At 43.8% G+C, this 20,502-nt stretch overlaps 1 protein-coding gene across 4 annotated transcripts in view; it reads left to right on the forward strand.

The window, feature by feature from the left end:
• The window catches only part of CRHR2 (corticotropin releasing hormone receptor 2), a 151,690-nt gene that overhangs the window by 34,839 nt on the left and 96,349 nt on the right, over positions 1–20,502 (forward strand). For 3 of the 4 annotated variants that reach the window (XM_085563003.1, XM_085563010.1, XM_077789598.2), the window contains exon 3: positions 9,876–9,995. In XM_085563003.1, coding sequence (XP_085419129.1) covers positions 9,876–9,995 — 120 coding nt within the window. Of the gene's footprint in view, positions 1–9,232; positions 9,734–9,875; positions 9,996–20,502 lie in introns of those variants that run through there. The other variant, XM_021547687.4, reaches the window with a different exon arrangement.

Here is a 20,502-nt window from a genome sequence, read left to right on the forward strand (position 1 = left end):
TGTGCTGAAATAAATCTGTTTCAATGTTGGTGCTTATTTCAGTTTTCAGCTGTTTTGCTTTGAATTCTTGTGGATTGTTTCATGGCTTTTGTAAAAATCCACTATAACCAATGCTGATGGAACCAGTTATAGATTGAGATCTGCATATCCAATGTCTTGGTAAGAACAGAAAAATCTTGGGGTTTGAGGCTTTAAACTGTTTTCCAAGGTTTATACTTATTGTGAAAATTCTTAGCCACAAAATGGATGCAGACAATTTACAGGTGGCTCAAAATGTATGATTTAAAATAACAGGCTTCTATAAATTTTATACAAGATCATTAAAATTCAAATAAAAGCATAGCATTTAAACATATATGTGTGCATTTCAAAGCAGCATAAAGTCCTAGCTCTCAATTTCTGTCTGACCTGTAAGTAAAACTCTGATACCCATTTCAGATATGTGATGTGCTGGCAGGTGACAGCTCTTTCCAAAGTTCAAAAGTATCTTGGGGTAAATAACATCCAACTAAGTAGAATATCTATGAGTTGTAAATTTGAAGAAGGTATTTGTCTCCAAATTAAATGAATCATCATTCTTTGAAAGTGTCCATTTCCCTGGAGACTGTTACAGAACTTGATTTAGTCTAGATACCCAAATTTTAGGTGGCTGGAATTAGGTGAAATGAATCCTTCTGCCTCTATGAACCTCTCAAATACCCTAAACTATACAAGACCTGAAGTACCTGCAGAATCAGAAATACTGGCCCTGGTGGTGAAAACATCAAAGGGTAATGAACAAAGCTAGGGAGGAAATCTGGAGAAGGATTTTATATTTTTTTATCCCAGGGGGAATCCAAAATTATGTGAGGTCACTGATTCTAGACAGAGGCACAAGTTACTCTGACAGAATTAATGTTCTGACATCCTCTCTGTTCTACTTGGGCTGCAAGCATGTGCAGTAGCAGTTTGAAAATCACAGATCAGGCAATTATTACATTATTTTTCCTCAGTTATCATGGCCATAATAACATTATGATAATCCATTTTCATGCCTAATCATTGCAGCTGGTGTCTGGTGTGACTGGATCCTCCTCAGAGCCTGGTGAAAATGTGTTTGAGAACTGCTGTCTCAATTCTCAAAGTCAGTATTCTGCTCATGATTCCTGCCACTTCATTTCCAGGCATTTTCTCTGGTGTTTGCTGAGTGGTGGCTGGCAGAGAGATGCAAATCTATTACACAGTGCTTGTGTTGTATTGATTTCCTCTGGTAAATAATTGCATTAAATCTAAGACACGGAATCTCTAAACACAATGCTGCTGGCATTGTGATAGTCCCGTCCTAACAGAACATTTTTCTTCTCATATTTATACCTGATGTGTTTAATTTCAAATATTTTTGTTTGCTCTCCTATGAAATGATAGGCTCAAAGTTATGGGATTACAGCTGTAAAACACTCCAGGGAGATGAGGTGGGCCAGTGGGGAAAAGCTCAGCAAATATTTGATCTTTGTTCAGGGCATCTGGAATAGGATTAATCTGATTAACGAAGACATTTATATCAATGTAAGTTGGTTCCTCTTATAGACAGCAAAGATCTACTCAGGGTAATGGTTAGAGCTGAGGGCAAAATCAATCTCATCAGGTGAATCTCATTGCAAAAGTTTTTTTTTTTTTTTTCTAGTGCTTGTACACCTGAGTAAATTGTCATCTCTGGAAGCATTTGTACTGGGGACACCATAAGAGAAGTGTCCAAAATTTGTTTCCTCTCAGAGATGTGTTGTAAATATGACAGTTCAACCAAGAGGAGAAAATAATCAGGAAAACTTTAGTTGTTCTACAAGGCTTGTGCTACCCTTTGTGTTTTAGGAGGTTTCCCACATTTATGAATGATTTAAATTAACCCAAGGAATAAAAATCTACTACATAAAGCCAATGTAATAATAGTGAAAGCCTTCCTGTGACATGCTGCTGATGGGATTCTTCCCTGTTATATCAGGTCCAGGTTTTGCCCAGTCTGATGTCCACAGGTGGCCCAGAACACTTGAGATGCCCGAGGACAAAGTGTTTGCCCTGTGGCTGCTGCTTCAGAAGGGGTGGATCTTCCCAGGGTCCTGAGTTTCTCTGCCAGCCTCATGTGGCTATTCCAGATATGCTGGAGTACCTCAGATCTTGCAGCTCACACGCTTTTGGGCAGTGGAATCAAAGTCTAGACCCTTCTTGTCTACAAGTGGCAGCTTTGATAACTCATGGGAAACAGAGAGTAAGAGCATAGAGAGCTGGCAGCTCTGTAGTGTTTCAATCTGTTACAAGTCCTCGATTTTCCACTTGCTTTGTGCCCAAAGGAGTACAGAAGCCACCAGCCCAGGGTCCCAAAGCCAGACTGATGGGGCTCCTCTAAGAAAAACCAAGAAAATATGAGTTGGATGGTTTAAAACTGGGAGTCATGACATTGTAGCTGCCATGTGTGCTAGGCCATGAAGGCAGGGCCCGGACACCAAAGGGTTAATTCTCTTACCTTTTTCTGTTGAAGATGCTTAGGAAACCCTATTGATTAGATCATGGTAATTTGGAGCAGGCTGGTTCTGTTGGTGTGCCTCAGTTTGAAAAGAAAGGTGTCTGCTAAGGAAAGCAGGAGCTTCTCTTGAAATGGAAAGTGTAAACCCTCTCCTTCCAAATTATTATAATTTCAAAATTAAGGGGCTCTCAGGTAAAGATATAAGAGGAGGAATAACAGTTTTTTATTAGAAAAATTAAAAATGCAGTAATACAAAACACAGAGTCAGAGTCAGAACATGCCCTGGCAGCCTGTGGGTCAGGGAGGTGGCTCAGCCCCATCCCAGGGTGGCTCAGCCCTCCTGCAGTGCCAGCTGTGCTTCTGCTGGAGCAGGATCCTGCACAAGGGGGGAGTTTTCCTCTGGAGCTCCAGGGCTGGGGGAGATGGGCCTGGGCTCCTCTGGGAATGCAGTGGGGAGAAAGCTGCTCCTCTGGGAATGCAGTGGGGAGAAAGCTGCTCCTCTGGGAATGCAGTGGGGAGAAAGCTGCTCCTCTGGGAATGCAGGGGGAAGAAAGCTGCTCCTCTGGGAATGCAGGGGGAAGGAAGCTGCTCCTCTGGGAATGCAGTGGGGAAGGAAGCTGCTCCTCTGGGAATGCAGGGGGCAAAGGCTGCTGTGCTGTTCCCAGGTCAGATTGTATCCAGGTAGGAATGCTTGGCTCCTCCCCTGGGTGCAGTATCTCCCCATGGATGATGGAATTTTCTCAGCCGTGCAGGGACACTCAGTGGCCATGGACAGCAGAGATCTCCTGGAGGGAGGATTGGCTGTGGGAGAGATAAAGAAAACTGCCCCATGGACAGCAGAGAACTGCCCCAGCTCTGACAGATGGCAACAGAACACACACCCCCAGCCACATCTGGCATTTGCAACCTAAGCCATGGTAGCATCTGATTTGGGTCATTTTTTAGAGCTGGGGTATTGAGCAGCAGGATCATGTGTTATTTGTCTCTCTTTGTGCTTTCTGAGCTACCTGATGTTTCAAAATCGGGCACTGTGCAGTGCCTCTGAGCTTTCCGAGGAAATGAGGGATTGACTTCTGAACATTTTAGTGCCTTTTATTTGTGTACATCCTCCCAGTTTATGATGCATGGGAAGACTACTCAGATCTTCCCAGCATGCACTGAAAGGCAGCAAAGCAAAGCAGAGTGGGAGGCAGGGAGAGCAAAAGTTTGGCATATGCTGAATTAAGCCAGGAGGAATTTAGTGGCTGATGTGTGCTGAGGAGGAGAACAGGACAAGACCCCTGAATCTTTACATCCTTTGTGGCAGTGGTCCCATTGTACACAACAGAAAGAGTGAGATAATAACACACATCCTCATGGTCATCATTTGTTTAGATGGGACTTAACTCCCTTTTTTTTTGCTATTTTTTGTGCTTATGCTGTAAACAGCACCAAGCCATTGCCAGGCATAGATAAATATATCAGATGGACTCCTTTGTGTTTTTGTGTGTCTGCGAAGCGCTGACTCTGAATTTGACCCTGTATAAAATCAGAGTTATTCTGAATGCTGTTGTGCTCTTATGCAGTAGATGATGTTCTGTATATTCATCTAAAACAGCTCACTTCAAGAAAAATAACTCTGGCAGTTTATTAGTGTGACAAGGTTGGTTCTTTTGTGTTCTTAGTGTTCTTGTAATCTCCCTGCAGTGTCTCATCATTTGTCCCATGTAACATGATTCACTCACACAGGTTTTATAGCTGTAGAGAATGACAAGTGTATTAATATGCCTAAAGAAATATATTGATATTGTATTGAAATATAGTGATTTGACAGCATAAATAATAAATGGCTACAAGCCATTTATTATTTATGCTGTTGGTTCTTTTTACACCCCCAGTAAATATTTTCTAGCATCAATGAAGCTGCGAAGATTCATCACCACAGGCCTGCATTTATTAATTTTATCTTTGCTTGGTGGAGTCATACTTCATTTCTAGCAATAAAGGATGTCTCCTGTTTCTAACAAATGAGTCTATCAGCTGAAACAAAGATCTCTGTGTATCTATGTCTAATCTTCCTCTCCACATACAACAATTTTCAACTCTGAACTTTCAGTGTAGGTCTCAAGTAGATGCAGAAATGACCAGATTTTGATGAAAAGTGTAGCCCTCAGTTTGAGAAGGGGTTTTCTTTAGCAGTCTACTCCTGCAGCAGAGTGGAATTCACTGTGAGGAGCCAGGGTGTGGTGTGGCAGGGGAGTCAGCCATATGTGACATACCCATGGCAGTTCTAGAGCTGTCTGTGGAGATCTTTAAGCTGTCCTCAACCTCTTGCTACTTGAATTGCCTTGCTCCCTGTGGTCTGAACGTGCTCCCACTCTGAAAATTGCATTTACACACCTGGAATGGGAAGATAAATATTCTACCAGCTCATGGTCATGTCAACACTGCATTTGAGAAGTGCAGTCAGAGCAGTTTTTCAGTGCAGCTTGAGAAGGAGGGCCTTGAGGTTTGTGGCCCAGAAGCCACTTGGATAAATTTGTACCTTCCTCAAAATCTTGCATTCCTTACCAAGTTTAAGAGTCCCAGTAACTTGACAGTTTGATGCTGGGAGGTCATTGCAATAGCACAGAATTACTAGGGGAGGAAAAGGAGATGACAAAAAATTGATTGTAACACTTGAAACTCTCCAGCCTCATATTTAGAAGAAACAGCTCCATGAGTGAGTTAACAGAGCAGTTTGTACATGAAATGGAGAGTCTGGATGTGGATGCACACACCTGGGTTAGGGGAAGAGAGGTGAAAAGCCAACACTGGCACTGTGTGTTACTTGCACCCTGATGAGGTAAAATTCCTGAAAGCCACATGGCACCGAGGTGCAGAGGACATTGGTGTCACCAGATGGAGAGAAGATGTGCATTTCCTGCCCTGAGCCTTCTTACAGAGCAGAGCAGAGGGTGACTGCTGTGCCTGCAGGGCAGGAGCTCTTCACGTGGACAGAGAGACAACAGGAGTGCTGAAGCTGTCACTGTAGTGGGAGGCTGAATACTTTTCTTTCTCTGAAGAAGGGAAATGAGGAGAGAATTTGTGTTCTGGTTTTTATTTCCTCTTTGCTTCCACCCCTCCACCCCCCACCCCAACCTCAATAATCATCCTGGATCTTGTAATACACAGGAATTCCTTGGTTTTGTGTAGATTGAGTGTCTGAGGAGAAGTCAGGTGGTTCTGGAGTTCTTTCCACCCTCTCCAAACACTTACAGGGACTGCCTGGGTCTGCATAGAGCTGAGCTTTGATGTTGCTGGACAACCACAGCTCATCCTTGCTACTCACTGTTGGTGGGGCAAGCTAAAAGCTGTGCTCTGACTAATTCCATCAGCTGTGGCTTGGAGCAGGTTGTAGATGAAGAAAGCAGCTGTGCAGCAGTGGTGTGAGGGCTGACATACAGAGGTTTCCATTGCCATTTATGAGCAGAGCTCGTTCCTTTCCCAGAAGAACTGCAGGTGACCTTTTAATAAGTCTGCTTTAAAGGGTCTTACTGAGTTCTGTGAGCGTGCACAGGTTTATTTGTCTGTCCTGTTCTCTTCCAGAGCCTTGCACGTGCACCCAAACCAACCAGCAGCATGCAGGAACGAGCCCACTTGGAAGCTGGCAAAGCTTTTCTGCCTGCCAAGAGCCAAATCCCAGCTTTCTTGGGATGCTGTGGAATTTCTAAGGCAGATCTCTGCTGCCTGGCAAGGGCTGATTTGTGTCACGTGCGCCGTGGCATCGGCAGAGAAGCAGAAGTGTCAGCAGCTGCAGGATTTCTGTCAATCTTTCATGTCATTGGTTTCTTGAATAAAGAACAACATTTGCACATCAAATGAGTCCAACTGACAGAGTCAGGATTTCACTAGATCCAGTCAGAGGGAAACTTTGATGAAGTGGTTAATTGTACCCAGGGATAGCTGCAAAAGTAGTTTTTCATCAAGAGGTTACAGCGGAACTGGGATTATTAAAGAATGGTGCTGATTTGTGGACTGAGGAACAATAAATTATTATCTTCATTCAGATTTAATCCTCAACATTCATCCCCTCTATATTTATTTTTGCAGTGTCTTTTATATTATTATTAAATATATGGAACACAACAGGATTGTATGATACATGCTGCTTCTGATTTTCTAAAATTTGAACTGAAAAGATAGAAATCAGCTTAGATTGAAGATTTTCTAGCTCTTCTCACTTAAATGAAGAAATCATTCTCCTGATCCTGAAAAAATATTTAGTTTAATTCAGGGCTATTGTTTCAGGTGTTAACCACTATAAAGAACAGAACTGAAATGAAATTCAGCTTAATGTTTGACTCTGTAATATTTGAGCCATTCAAAAAATCTTCAAGAGTTTATTCTGGAAAACACAGGGCAGAATTAGGGACAAGAAACATTTACCAAATTTAAAAGTAGTTACTTTTTTTGAAACTGTCATTCTTTTTTTTGTAATTTATTAAGTGCTGCATTCCTTAAAAAATTCAGGAAACTCCAGTGCCCAAAGCCTCCAAGCAGGATTTCGAGTCCAGTGTGCTGAACAAACAGCATGAAAAAATAGAAAGGGCAGACAGTAGGTGAGAAATGAAGACTTTTGGCCAGGTTATGTGATTTTTCTCCTGCAGAGAGTCAGCAGAAGCAGACAAAAAAAAAATAATCTTACAACATCCTGGACCAGTGTCCTGCTGGCTGTTCAGTCCTGCCTGTGTGGGAGCAGCCACTGGGCACATTCAGGTGCTGTCCCGTGAGAAGGCTTCAAAGCCACCCCTGAGAGGCTCAGCTTGAGGAACAAAAAGGAATTTTATGAGCTCAACTGAACTTTCAGGAAGGAGAAAATGAGGGTTTAGAGCACCCTTTATCCCTCACTCTTGGAAGTTGAAGAAAAAGGCCTTTCTCCTCAAAGCAGTGTTCAAAGCCAGCCAGTAGGTCATGTTAGGTGACTGATGCTAAAAAAATTTTCTCGCCTGCTTTTTGGGGTTGGAGGTGCATGGGACAAAGAGATGTGTTGGTGTTGAGAAGGGTTAATTTGTTGCAATTGAGATTTCTCCAGAAGGGCTGCAGTTTTGGGAACATTGACTTGAGAAGCAGATTAAGGCTACAGAAAGAGAAGCAGAGAGATGCATTAATTTGCCTCAGAATATCACAGTGTCTAGAGAATTAGTACACTTGTTATTCTCATGGGTTTTTATATATTCCAAATAAAAATACTTATCCCAAAACCGCAGTGGCACTCCTCCCCTCTCTGCCATTGCAATCTGAAAATGTTAAAAAAATCTCCAGATTCCCAGATGGCAAAATAACATCCTGGCTAGTTCTCTCCTCAGTGTATGTTGTTAATTTATTTGTTGTTCTAACCCAGTTATTTTTTCTTTTTCTTCTCTCTGGATGCCACAATTCTTTTGGTACTTCAGAAGTAAAGAATAAAGCCCTTCAGTCTTAAATATGAATAAAAGGAAAGTCCAGGCCTTTGCAGGGTGGGAGATAAATGTTATAAGAAGTCCTGCATCACAGCTTTGAGTTCAGTGTAAGCACCTTGTTCGATCTAAAGCTGTGAACAGACTGTAAATATTTCATTTTACTGTCTTTGCCTTATTTTTCTGCATTCCTCTGTCACTTCATATCTACTGATCTCAGTCTACTCCCTTACAAGTCATTTTGTTGTTTGCTTCCCAAAATCTGTGGTCATAAATGAACCTCAGCAACATTTTTTTTTTTTAGGGATTTCCTCATAGCTTGGTGTAGCAAGTCAGAAAGGCTGGTCAGGTCTGAGCTGCTCTCCAGCACGTCCCAGGGTACAGCCCTTCACCCAGTGCCACTCTGCTGAGTTTTGATTTCCCAAAGATTGCCAGCCTTCTGGGCAGCTCCTTCCAAACTTCTCCTCCTTGCCCTTCACCAGACCCTTCTCATCCTGTCCCACGCTGACCTCAGTTTGTCAAGCCCTTTGCTCTTCCCTCTCTCCCCACATCAGGATTTTCTTGTTTAGAGGCTCCTGCTCTTGCACCTGGTCAGTCTGGGTGCTCATCCTTTCTGAAAACCTTGCTCTCTCCTACCACTGGAAAATGAGAGGGGCATTTCTTTTCTTCCTCTTCCCCTGAATGATCCACCCTTTGCTTCAGAGCTCTCTGTGCCTTGCTTTGCTCTACTGTCCGCCCCATCCCATCCCTGTGAGTGGCTGAAAGATGTGTTCCCTCAGTGCCTAGGCTTTACTCTTCCCACTCTGCTTCTTCTGTGGGTCATTATTCCAGATTTCTTTATTCCAGACCAGGCTGGACAGGGCTTGAAGGAACCTGGTCTATTGGAAGGGATCCCTGCCCATGGCAGGGTGTTGGAACGAGATAACCTTTAACATCTCTTCCAAGCCAGACCTTCTGTGATTCTATGATTACTCCAGATTCCTTTATTCCCTTCTATCAGATCATCCCTGTTTTTATTATTTCTATCTTTCATCCCTGCTTTTGTTATTTCTCTTCTTTCTCAAGGCTTGCCCAGCACCTCCTGGACCGGGTCCCTCCTTCCCCGCTGCTCCAGCATCCCTCTGCTCATCCTCAGTTCCATGCAGCAAAGGCAGGAATTGCTTCTCTCCAAAAAAAAAACCAAAAAAAAACCCGAGGAGTTCTCCTCCTCTGATGGCTTTTCCTGCTCTCCCTGGCTTTAATTTGCAGCCAGCATTTCTCTGCAGAAGCGCTCATCCCTGGAGCTAACAACAGAGCCGTGCCTCGGTGTGTCAGAGGCAGGGAGGAGGGCGAGGGGGATGCAGCGGCGCAGCGCGCTGGCGGAGCCGGGCGGCAGCTGGGAGCCTGCTGGGGACACCGGGGAGACGTGAGCCCCTCAGCCGGGCCCAGCCCCATCCCATTGGCTCCCGAGCCGCCGGATTTAAAGGGAAGAGGAGCTGGGAGGGCTGAGCTGGGAGGGCTGAGTTGCGCAGGCAGACGCAGACTCAGCCAAGTTGTCAGCGCGCTGCGAGCGGGAGCGGCTCTCCAACACATTGATGCTCCTTTGGCTCCAGAAAGGAGAAAAGGAAGAGAGGACTGAAAAAGCAAAACAAACAAAAAAACCACACACAAAGGGGTGATCCAGAAGGAGCCTGATCCAGTCCGGCAGTCCCAGAGGGAATAATGGATGTGACCGTCTCTCAGTTCATCTTAGAAGAATTTGATGTGAACTGCAGCCTCCTGGATCGTTTGCACGAGACTTTTTTAGAGAGTTCCTCTATCCCTTTCCTGGGCTTTGATGGTAGGAGTTGTTACCTGGCGCAGAGCTCGGGAAAAGCTTCACGAGTGCTGAGATTCGGTTTGCTTTGTGATGCGAAGTGAGTGGCTTTTGTGCCTTCTCAACTGCTTCTTTTCCCCTTTCTGTCTCGTTTTTTTAACCCCAGGTCCGTACTGCAATGCCACCACGGACCAGATCGGGACCTGCTGGCCCAGAACCTCTGCGGGGGAACTCGTGGAGAGACCCTGCCCGGAGTTCTTCAATGGGATCAAGTACAACACCACGAGTAAGTACAAACTCCTTTCTTTTCCCGCAGAGCTCGCGTTCAGAAGGCACCTGGGGACACCCAAAATCTATTTTCATTACATAAAAAAAAAAAAACAATAAAATAAAAAAAAAAGTTTGCTTGGGAACCAACATTTCCTCCACATTCCAGCATGTATATTCAAAATTTTTGCCTGGAATGATGCAGATTTCTCAAAAGCGCAGGCTTGTGGACGCTGTTTCCTCTTTGCTGAAGTACATTTAGGAAGATCCGGGCAGAAAATCTCCTCTGCAGTCTGAGGAGAGTTTATTGTGCTTTGTGTGTTTGTGCATGTGCAGCTGCCTACAGCTCAGTGTGTTTGTAGCAGTGCTTCACCCACCTGGATAATTAGACAACCTTTGGCTCACGGAACACTTAAATTCCTACCACCTCAACTGCATTTTGGCAAGTCAGTCCCTTTTCCAGGCTGGCTGTGTGAGCAGGGGTTCAAGCCCTGCTGGGAGTTGGATTAACAGGCAGAAAGGAGGCTGAGGGCTGCAATCTGTTTTAGCAACTTCATCAGGGACTGGCTGCTGGGGCTGGAGCTGCATCAGCTCTGCACAGGAGACAGGAGAGGAAATTGGAGGCAAATAATATTCAAAGCAAGGGAGCATGGGGGCTCCTTAGAAATCTCCTGGATGCTTTATTCTTCGAGGTAAACAATCATGATGACTCACTACAAATTTATTATTCAGGCTGTGGGATCCAGGCACTCATTTCCTTCTGCTTATCTGTCAATACCCTTTGGACCTTTCATTAAGAGTTTTAAAACATATTAATTCCAAATGTGTGCACCCACTTGTTTGTCACTCATTTTTTCAGTGTGGTTTTGACTGTAGGGATAATTTCATTCTATGCTTCACTCAGAACTTTTGCTTGGGTGTTGGTGATCTCACTTGCAGGTAGTGTTAATTTTGTGGGGCCAGTATTCTCCTTAAGTCCCATAAAAGAGTGACCCTGACATGTCAGATCTTATTTTTAAACTTGTAGAAAGTGAATTTATTCCTTCCCCAGCTCTAGGTATCATGGTCAGGTAACTGGCCAAAAGTTTGGTGCATTGGCCCTGAGAAACAAAGTCCTCTGTCAGATTAGTTATTAGGGACAGACTTTGAGCAGAGTAAAAGGTTGCCTCAGAGAACTGCAAAATCATCCTAAAGCCCTCTAATCTCAGACTTGGGTCTTTGCAATAAAATAGGAGGGAACTTGGAATGGGCTGGGTGATGCTGGCTTTGATTACAGCAGAGACTTCACTACTTGGACAAATCTCAGCTGAGACCAGAAGAAAATTTCTGAGAATTAAGGGCAGTGCGAACACAGTGGAAAGAATTTAAATGTTTTTTCCTGTAAATGAAAGAAAAAAAATATGGAATACCCCAGTTTGGTTTTTATAAACTCTGTTGATGCTTTCAGTAGTTCATCAATGACCTGATTTAAAGTTCTCTCCTTCTCAGTGGTGGCTGCTGCTTGTATTGCAGTGCTAATAACTTTCCTTAAATCCTTTGCTTTTAAAACAATGGCATGTTAATTAAACTAAAGACTGATGGAAATATGTTCTTGAAATGCTGAAGTATTATTTTCTGAGGAAATGGATATTTTTCTCCTTTCAACATAAAGTGTGAGTAACTACCTCCAGATGATCTCAGACACTTCCATGTGTGTAGTTCCTCCAAGTTGTAGTGCAGAAATTGGCGGGAAGGATTATATCAAAATCTGGTCAGCTTTTGGAATCAATAGCTCCTTGGGAAATAGCAGCTAAGTGATTAAAGCTAGGGAAAGCAGTAGGACAGCAGGCTAAGGTTTGAATACACAGGTGCAATCTCTTTTGGCATTTGAAAAATATAATTACTGTATGCAAAACACGTCCAGAATTTGGGAAAACCAAATATTAACACATTCTGACCACTTGCATGATTTCACCAAGTTGGTTTGTGGGCTGCCTCATTTGTGATGAGGCTGATTGTGCTGAAAACCTCAGCTGTGTTCCCCCTGCAGATGATAAAATGAGCACAGACAACTGATTAAAGAATGGGAAATGGATCTTGCAAATCTCAGAGGTGAATAATACAGCTCAAAATGAAGGTCTGATAGGAGATGGCTTGAATCAACATAAGATTTCTTCCTAGGGTATGTAGTTTTGTTCTATTTTGTTTTGCATTTTGATGAGACAGAGGGAGAAATGATGGTTTGTTATATTACACTGATTTTTTTTTTGAGAGCAAAATTAGACCAATTTAGAAAAATCACCTTCCATTGCCTTTCTTCTACTAAGAGCTTTTCCAGCTCTAGGGTGTAACTCAGCATTTATTATACTCTCAGGTATCCTACGTTCATGAGCTTCCACCTTTTAGGTGCTACAGCTTTTCTTTGCATTGATTTTATATATCTGTGAGTATATTTTGTATATCTGTCAGTATATTTCTCATTTGGGAGCCTGTAAAAAAATTGGATCCGTTTCGGTGATTTATTTTTCACTTTTAAAAATCAGGCTCTCAAAGATTCCAATTTCCCACCAATTTCCTAAAAGCAGCTCATCAGCTGGCGGGAATGAACCCAGCAGCATTCCCTGTCAAGGAAATCTTTTGCATTGTAGACACTGGCAAATCCAAACTGGGAAGTGCCCAAACTGTGTGAAAAGCTTTTGAAAAACTCAGAGAAGCACAAAGCACTGACCCATGGCTGAGTTTTGGTACTCGTGGGGCTGTTTCTGCACCTCACTGTAATCTCTGTGCATGTAGGAGATGGAATTCAAGACAAAAACAGACAGGTAGGTTCCTCCACACATCAGCTCATCAGAGGCTTTGGATGCACCTCCCCTGCTTTGTGTCCATCCTGTCACCTCTCAGGCTTTGATGTCCACTCTGACCCAGATGGGGAAGGCTATCAATGCCAGCAAATTCAATGAAAAAGCATTTGAGGATAAAAAACAAACAAAAAACAAAAAAAAAAAACACCACAAAAACACCAAATAAAACCCCAAACCCACCAACAAACCCTTAGAAAAAAGAGCTTGTGCTTAAAAAACCCCCCTCCTGTTTGCCATACTAGAATAAACTGTTGGTGTAAAATATTTCCATCCTAACTGCAAGAGATTCCCGTGGTGATTCTGTGCCTGGGTCTGTGTTTCTCTGTGTCTCCTGGGAGCTGCTGAGTAACTCAGATAAGTTTCAGCTGCATTTGTAAAACAAAGTCTGTCAGTCTGTGAGGATTTTTTATCCCTGACATTTTGTTATTTTGGGGATATGCTGGGTTTTTTTTCCCTCCCTCTTTATTTGGGAAATAAAGTCATGTTGACAGATCACACTCACTCTGGTTACCCTGCAGTGTGAATATGGGCAAAATGCTCTTTGACCAAGGATCTGAAAATTATGCCATCCACTTACAGCTTTGTAGTTTTTATGTATTATTCTCAAAGGGGAAAAATTAAAAGAAACAGGAAAAAAAAGTCTGTGTTGCTGCAGTGTGTGACTGTGCACTTGTCTCTCTCAGGTTCTATATTTAGTGAAAAATTACAATATCATTGCTGCCCTCTAGATGTGTTTATGCTTTGACAGTGTGAAGCTCTTAGTTTTGTTTTAGGAAACAGATTAATTCACTTATTAGGATATCCTGAGGCTTGATTAATTCAGCAAATGGCCTGTAATGAGTCTGGCTTTGCTGCTTGCTAAAAAGCAGCTGTTCAAGCATGTAGTTAGAGCGTGTTACAGGCTAAAGTATGCCTACATTAACACTTTCCCTACAGATTTCCTTGTGCAAAGTGAAAATCCAGGGTTCAATGTTCATCTACTGGAAAAGAAATGTTGACTTTTGTAACCTCAACCAAATTTTGTCCCAAGCCCCTGGCGTGGCAGGGTGTTCTGTGGTGACACCCATCCATCATGGGCTGCTCACTTTGCTCTGGGCTGCAGACAGGAGCTGCAGGCATTCAGAAGGTCTTTCAGATTAAAACCCACAAAGTGAGGTATTTCCAAGTAGTATTGACAACTAATTTAAGTATTTAAGCTCTAATACAAGTCAGAGCTCTAATTGACAGAAGGACTGAAGCCTAGGGAGTTACTGAGCTCAGCCTAAATGAGCAGCTCAGCTCAGCAGCCCCTGCAGAAGTGGCAGTACTGTTTGATATGCCAAGGGGTATTTTGTTGGTGTTTTAGGGGGCCCAGCCTTGTTGTAGTTTTGTGTTTCATCTCCCAGGCCACCCAGGTGTTGCAGATGCTCAGTGACAAATGATCCAATGCCCGTGTTCAGGCAGCTGAGCTCATCCCTGGGCGTGTGTTGTGCTGAACTGATCCCGCACCTGAGGGTTGAGATCAAACTGCTTTTGCCATCAACAAAAGGTCTCTGTAGCTCCAACTCCCAGACTGCAAATCCCCCCCACCTCTCTCTCTCAGTGTAGGGAAGCTCTTTGACTGAAACAGCCACTTCACAGGAGTGTTTTGGATATCATACCAAGCATCCTCCTCACCTTCTCCGGGGACCGTGCAGCTGAGAACAGGCACATAATCACTGCTAACCTTGCCCTGATGGGGACTGGGCTCCTGCATGTTCTGAGGGGGTGTGCATCACCTTTTCCTTGGCCCTACCACCAGCTACCTGCTGAGAAAGCTTTGGAGAGGGTTGGTGATTGAGCAACTGATGTGCTGGAGCTCACCTCTAGGTCAGGGGTGGCTCCGTGTGGTGGAAAAGCCTCTCCTCCAACCCATGCTTTCAAAAAAAGCTCAGTAGCCTTCTGTTGTCTGGTCGCAAGGCAGTTTATTGCAAGTTATCTAAAAGATTTTCTCCTCGGGCTGCTGTGGTTTGCTCACAGCTCAGGCAGAGGCACACACACACCCTGACATCCTCTCTGACTCCCGACTGCTTCTTCTCTCCCTGCCCAGGGCTGCTGCTGTCTTTTATATGGTACATTACGTGTGACATGGTTACAGTTTGTCCCCAATGCCTATTACCTATATTAAATGGTGCTTTTCTATCTTTTATATGGTACATTACGTGTGACATGGTTACAGTTTTCCCCAATGCCTATTACCTATATTAAATGGTGATTTTCTACTCTAAAGCAATCTATGAGTGCCAACATCACCAAGAACATGGAGGTAAGGAAGAAGAAGGAGGGAGGACAGGACAGGCCCAAATCCCTCCATCTTAAAACTTCTGACCCCCATGTACAAAACCAAAACCCCCCTGTACAGCACTCAAAAATTCTTCCCTTTACTTTGTGACTACTTCTACTATAATATCTAAACTTTTGTGACTTCTTGTTCTTCCTGCAAGGTTGGTAAATCATTCCATGGTTCAAACCCAAAATCACAGCTGTTTGCAGCTGTGCCAGGGTCTCAAATGCTTCTGACCAGGGCCTGGAACCTCCAAAAATGTCTGAGGGACATTTTGAGTTCCCACACTGATATTCACGTGGATGGGCGTGGGGGAAGGAGCCCCTGGCACACGGATCACACCTGTACCTGTCAGCAGGGCTTGCTCCACACTGAGAGAAGAATTTCTGCAGTTCATGGTTGTCTCATCTTGAACACAGAGCAAGAATCTTTTGTGTGCTGAGGGAAGGGTGAAGAAGTGAATTAATAGCTCTTCTGGTTTGCATTTCCCCTCTTTTGAAAGGGTTTATAGGGATGATTCAATTTTTAAAAGAGCTAATTTTCGTAGGTTAAAATCCCATTCTTTTATGGAGATCTAACCTTTGCTGCTTTTCCTTCTGATTAATTATTGTTCAGAGTTCTAGAGACGTGATCCAGCCTGCATAGAAAACATGAACCTTGCTAGGAAGTCAAGACTCAGAGTCTTGTTCATATTTTGCAGGCAAGCCGTGTCCTGATAATTACAGAAATAAAGAAGTGGCTGGCCCAGAGACTCAATTAACATTTTCACTTATGTTTTATCTCATGTATTTTAGTGTCTTGACCACTTCTGTTGATCACATTCACGTGACGTACTCGTTCCCCAGAGGTTTTTTTGGCTTGATTTCTAAAGGCTGCATTTTTGAAAGCAAAGTCCTGCTGTAAATGACAGAGAGCCCTGAAGTTCTGATGGCTTTTCATCGTTATTGGAGAGAAATAAAATGTCCATCATGGGCATGCAGGTGTGCTTTCAGACTCAAAAAAATTACTATGAAACACTAAAACTACTCTCACTTCATCTGTCTTCTGTAACCTTGTTAGATGTCCAGAAAGCTTTTATCCCACTCTTTAATGACAGGGGATTTGGGATAAAAATAAATGTTTTGTAGTCAATTTTAGTTATGGAGTCACTAGAAAAATACTTTTTTTTTGTTGTTAAAAAAAGTCTGTAGCCTTTCAGCAGCCATGTATCAACCATCCTGGGGGGTAAAACAAGTATTTTCAGCTAGGAAGTCGAGAGTATATGGAAGTTGAAGGAAGGAGACTGATGAGAAATGCAACAAACTCGACAGTGGAAAATAAGAAGTCCAGAATTGGAATTCTGGGGGAGGAAATAAAACATCATTTTTAAGCTCGTAAAGGTTCTCTCTGAGGAAATCAAATCTGCAGCTGATTAGGTCAGCTTGTCTCCAATAGCTCTGTGTCCAGATTAAGATTTCAACCATTTTTGTTCATTTTCTCTTGCTGCTTTTGCAGAGAAATACAAATACACACATCTTCCACAAATACAGTGGGAGGCTCTGGATTTCAGTCATGCACAGATGGGAGAGGCTTCACTTGCTCCCTCCCAAGTTTTTCTTCTTCTTTTTCTTTCTTTTGTGAAGCATAATTTGTGGTACGAGATGGCTCTGATTTTGGAGTCTGGAAGAAAGAAAAGTGTTGTAAATAATATTTACAAGAAGGAATGAAAAAAATCCCTTTTTTTTTTTGTTCCCACTACTATCATCATGTAAAACATGTGATTTCTTCATTGAGCCCAGGACACAAGTTAATTGCATTTAGTAAAATAAGGAGATTGTTAATGTTACTTCAGTCAACATTCAAGGACCTTTCCTCCAGCCACTTAAACACGGATTTCTACTTTTGTTCTTTGCTAATAACTTTACTAATAACAGCAAAGGTGGCTTTCCTGTGGTCCTGTTGCACCTGATTTGGGTTCTCTTCAGTTTAGGCTTGGCTTTGGGGCAAAATTCACCCAGACTTCACCAAAACTGTGACTGTAGCTGCCATTCTGCACCAAAGTCAGTCAGATGTGAGCAGTGGCACATCTCAGTGATGGCTTTTAATCCTAGGCCATCAGGAGGGTCAGCAAACAAAGTGTTGCCCACTTTATTTTGGAAGTTTCTTCATAATTCTTTCTTTCCCTAAGGCAGCTGCCACATCCATCTCTCTGGAACTTGCTATTGTCTAAGCTGGCAGTGACTTCCAGCTGGCAAACAGATGGACTGAAGTCCATTTTTTTCCACAAGTTTGGAATTAGATGACACTTGCAAAAAATGTGTTCTTCTAGAGCATGGGGAGGAAGAGGGAGCAGCCGGGGAAGGGAAAGAATTAAATTCTATTACAAATCCTCATCTCACCATATCAAAATGAATGGATAAATCCCACCCAGCTGCATGCAGTGTGGACACTCCCTCGTGGACTAGGATCTCCTGTTTTATTGTGCCTTTTGACCCTTTTTCACCCGGACAAGCTGTGGGAGGCTGAGGTGGAATGGGGCTGTTCTCGCCAGGTGCTGAACACCTGAGGCTCTCTGTGCCTCACCTGAGGCTCGCAGCCTCAGTTTGCTGTCACAAAAGCTGGGGGACAATGTCACCGAGGCCACGGTCACCCGCCATTCCTCCTGCCAGCCACAGGGTGTCACTTAGAGTGCAGGTAAAGCCAGTGTCCCCTGCAGGCTGGATGGGAGGGATGGATGGTGCAGGGGGACCCTGGAGCGGGGCTGCTGTGGGACAGAGCTGCTCCCCATCCTGCTGCATGGCAAAAGAGCCTCGTGAGGTGGGGCAGGGACAAGGACACGTTCCTGGGAGGGACCCTGTGTCCCCTCTGCTATGGGGTGTTGCCCCTCTCACCAGGGCTCCTCTGAAAAGCTGCGGGAAGGGCAGTGCCAAGCTTTGCTCCCAGGCAGGTGTGTGTTGTGGTAGAGGATGAGGAACCATGCAGAGCACAGTGCAGCCGTGCAGGGGTGGAACAAAGCTATCAGAGGAGCCCAAGCAGGCACAAGAGCCTGCCCTTGGATGATGCAGGGGTTGCTTGTGGCTGGACACGCCGTGTTCTTCACTGCACTGCTGCCCTTTGCATCCACCTGATGTCTCAATGCTGGCAACAGCTTTTGGATTTTCCCTCTGTACCTGGCAGATGCTCCAGGTGCTCCCACTTACCAGCAATAACTCACAGGTGTGTCACCAGTGGGGCAATACCACCTCAGCTCTGCCCTGCCTGTTGCTTGTGTTCTGCAGAACAATTAAATCAATAAATTAGGCACATTTAGTTTCTTTAGGTTTCCCTCTGTGCTCTGCCGTGACATAGAAGTACCTTTGCTGTTCACATAATGGTGAGTCTTTGCAATTTCTGTGGCTTGGAAGAACGGACCTTCAAGCTGCATCCTTGTCCAAATGAAATTCCCAGCCTCTGACAGTCATTCAAGGCTTTGCCTAAGGTTTGTTGTCCTGGGAAAGGGAAGCTCCTACTCAGTTTTGGACCCCAACATCCAGACTTGACACCCAAATTACAACAGCCATCCTCAGCAGCTTGAGAAGTTGATGAGAAATAAGGTTTCCCATGGAAATTGAAGGGGAATGGATTTTTAGCGGATATTTTCTTTTATTTTTTCAGTGCGGTTTTCATTCCCCTCAGATGTTATTCTTGGAATTCATAATTGGTAGCTCTTGGGACAGAGTCATAAAATCAATAAAACCAGGACTGCTTTATGCTGACTTCTTTCTCTGCAGTGATGGGAATAACAGAGGAGCAGATGAGACTTGTGCTGGGAGAAGCAATACTTTGAAACAAATTATAGGAATAGTACTAAAAAAAAAAAAAAACCCAACCAAAAATAAAAGAAAAAAATTCTCAAGTCTCAAGAAGAGATTTCCTTGGGAAACCAAAAGGAGGAAGAACCTTTCCCAGTTTGGTTGTACTGTCCCAAACCCCTGGTGGTTGGAATGCCCTGGCTATGCTGTGACAGAAGAATTAATGCAGAGGAGCTGCATCCCCCTCAGTCAGCCAGGGAATAAACAGAGCTTTGGAAAACAGAAGATGTCTCATGGAAATAAGACAAACACAGAAAATAGGAAATTAGTTTGCTAGTGCATCATCCCCATTTTAACTAAACTTAGATGTGACTTCACAGGGATTCTTTTTCTCATTTCTAAGAATTTGTATCCAACTTAGGAATTGCTGAATTATGCCAGTAATCCCTGAAACATCAGCAGTTGTGTATTTCAAAGTACATCATGAGCAGTCAGGACTTGTTGCAGGATCTCCAGGCTCCACACTGGTTCCTGCTCTGCAGCTGGAGCAGCTGAGTTTGGAAGCAGAAGGATTTCAGAGATTGTTGTTTCTGGGCTGATCTTAACACACTTGAACAACTGAAAACTCCCATCTTTGTGCGGGAACCAGTATGGAAAACAAGAGTTTGAGTGCTGGAAATGGATTTCTAGGATTGATAGGAAGGGGACACCCTATTCCTTTGCAGGATAGCAGAGTAAAAGGCTGGGGATGAAGAGGAAAGGGAGAAGCAGGGCCCTTCAGAGAGATTTCCCAGTGCTGGCCTTCCACAGAGAAATTTCCTCACAGGTTCCTTCCTAGTGAGATTTTTTCTGTTCCAGGAGCTCTGGTGGGGTGAGAGAGACCCCTGACTTGGAAAGTCCTTTTGAGAAGTCCTTTTCATCAAGGAAAGGACTTGTTTTTCCTTTCAGGGTGTGGATGGTGGTGTGCTGGGTGGGATTGAAGGGATTTGGACAGGGGAACATGTCTTGGTTTGGAAAGACAGGTGTCTGCTAAGGAAGGCAGGAGCCTCCCCTGAAATGGAAAAATGTAGGACCCCTCCCTCTGAATTGTTACAAATTTGAAATTAAGGGGGGCTCTCAGGCAAAAATATTGGAGCAGGAATAACAGTTCTTTACTAGGGAAAATAAAAAGATAAAATAAACAATGCAGTGAACCAAAACACTGACAGAGTCAGGTTCAACCTGACTCCCTGTTGGTCAGGCTGTTGGCAGCAGTTCCATTGGAATTGTGGCTGCAATCTTCCTGGAGTGTCAGCTGTGATTCTGTGGGAGCAGTGATCCTGTAGAAAAGGGTACAGGCTTCCTCTGAAGAGGCAGTGGAAGAGGAAGCTGTTCTCTGGGAAATCCAGTGCAGGAAAAGCCATGCTGGTGTTCCAGAAACTCAAGATTGTATCCAGGTAGGAATGCTTGGCTCCTCCCTCTGGGCTGAGCATCTCACAGGGGGATGTTACAGTTCTTATCAGTCATGCAGTGACATTCAATAGCCCATTATCAGCAGATGTCTCCTCTGAGGAAGGATTGGTTGTGGAAGAGATAAGGAAAACTTCCACTTAACAGAAGACAACTGCCATACAG

Source organism: Lonchura striata, chromosome 2 (genome assembly GCF_050655825.1).
Source record: "Lonchura striata isolate lonStrDom1 chromosome 2, ASM5065582v1, whole genome shotgun sequence".
NCBI classification, from domain to species: Eukaryota; Metazoa; Chordata; class Aves; order Passeriformes; family Estrildidae; genus Lonchura; species Lonchura striata.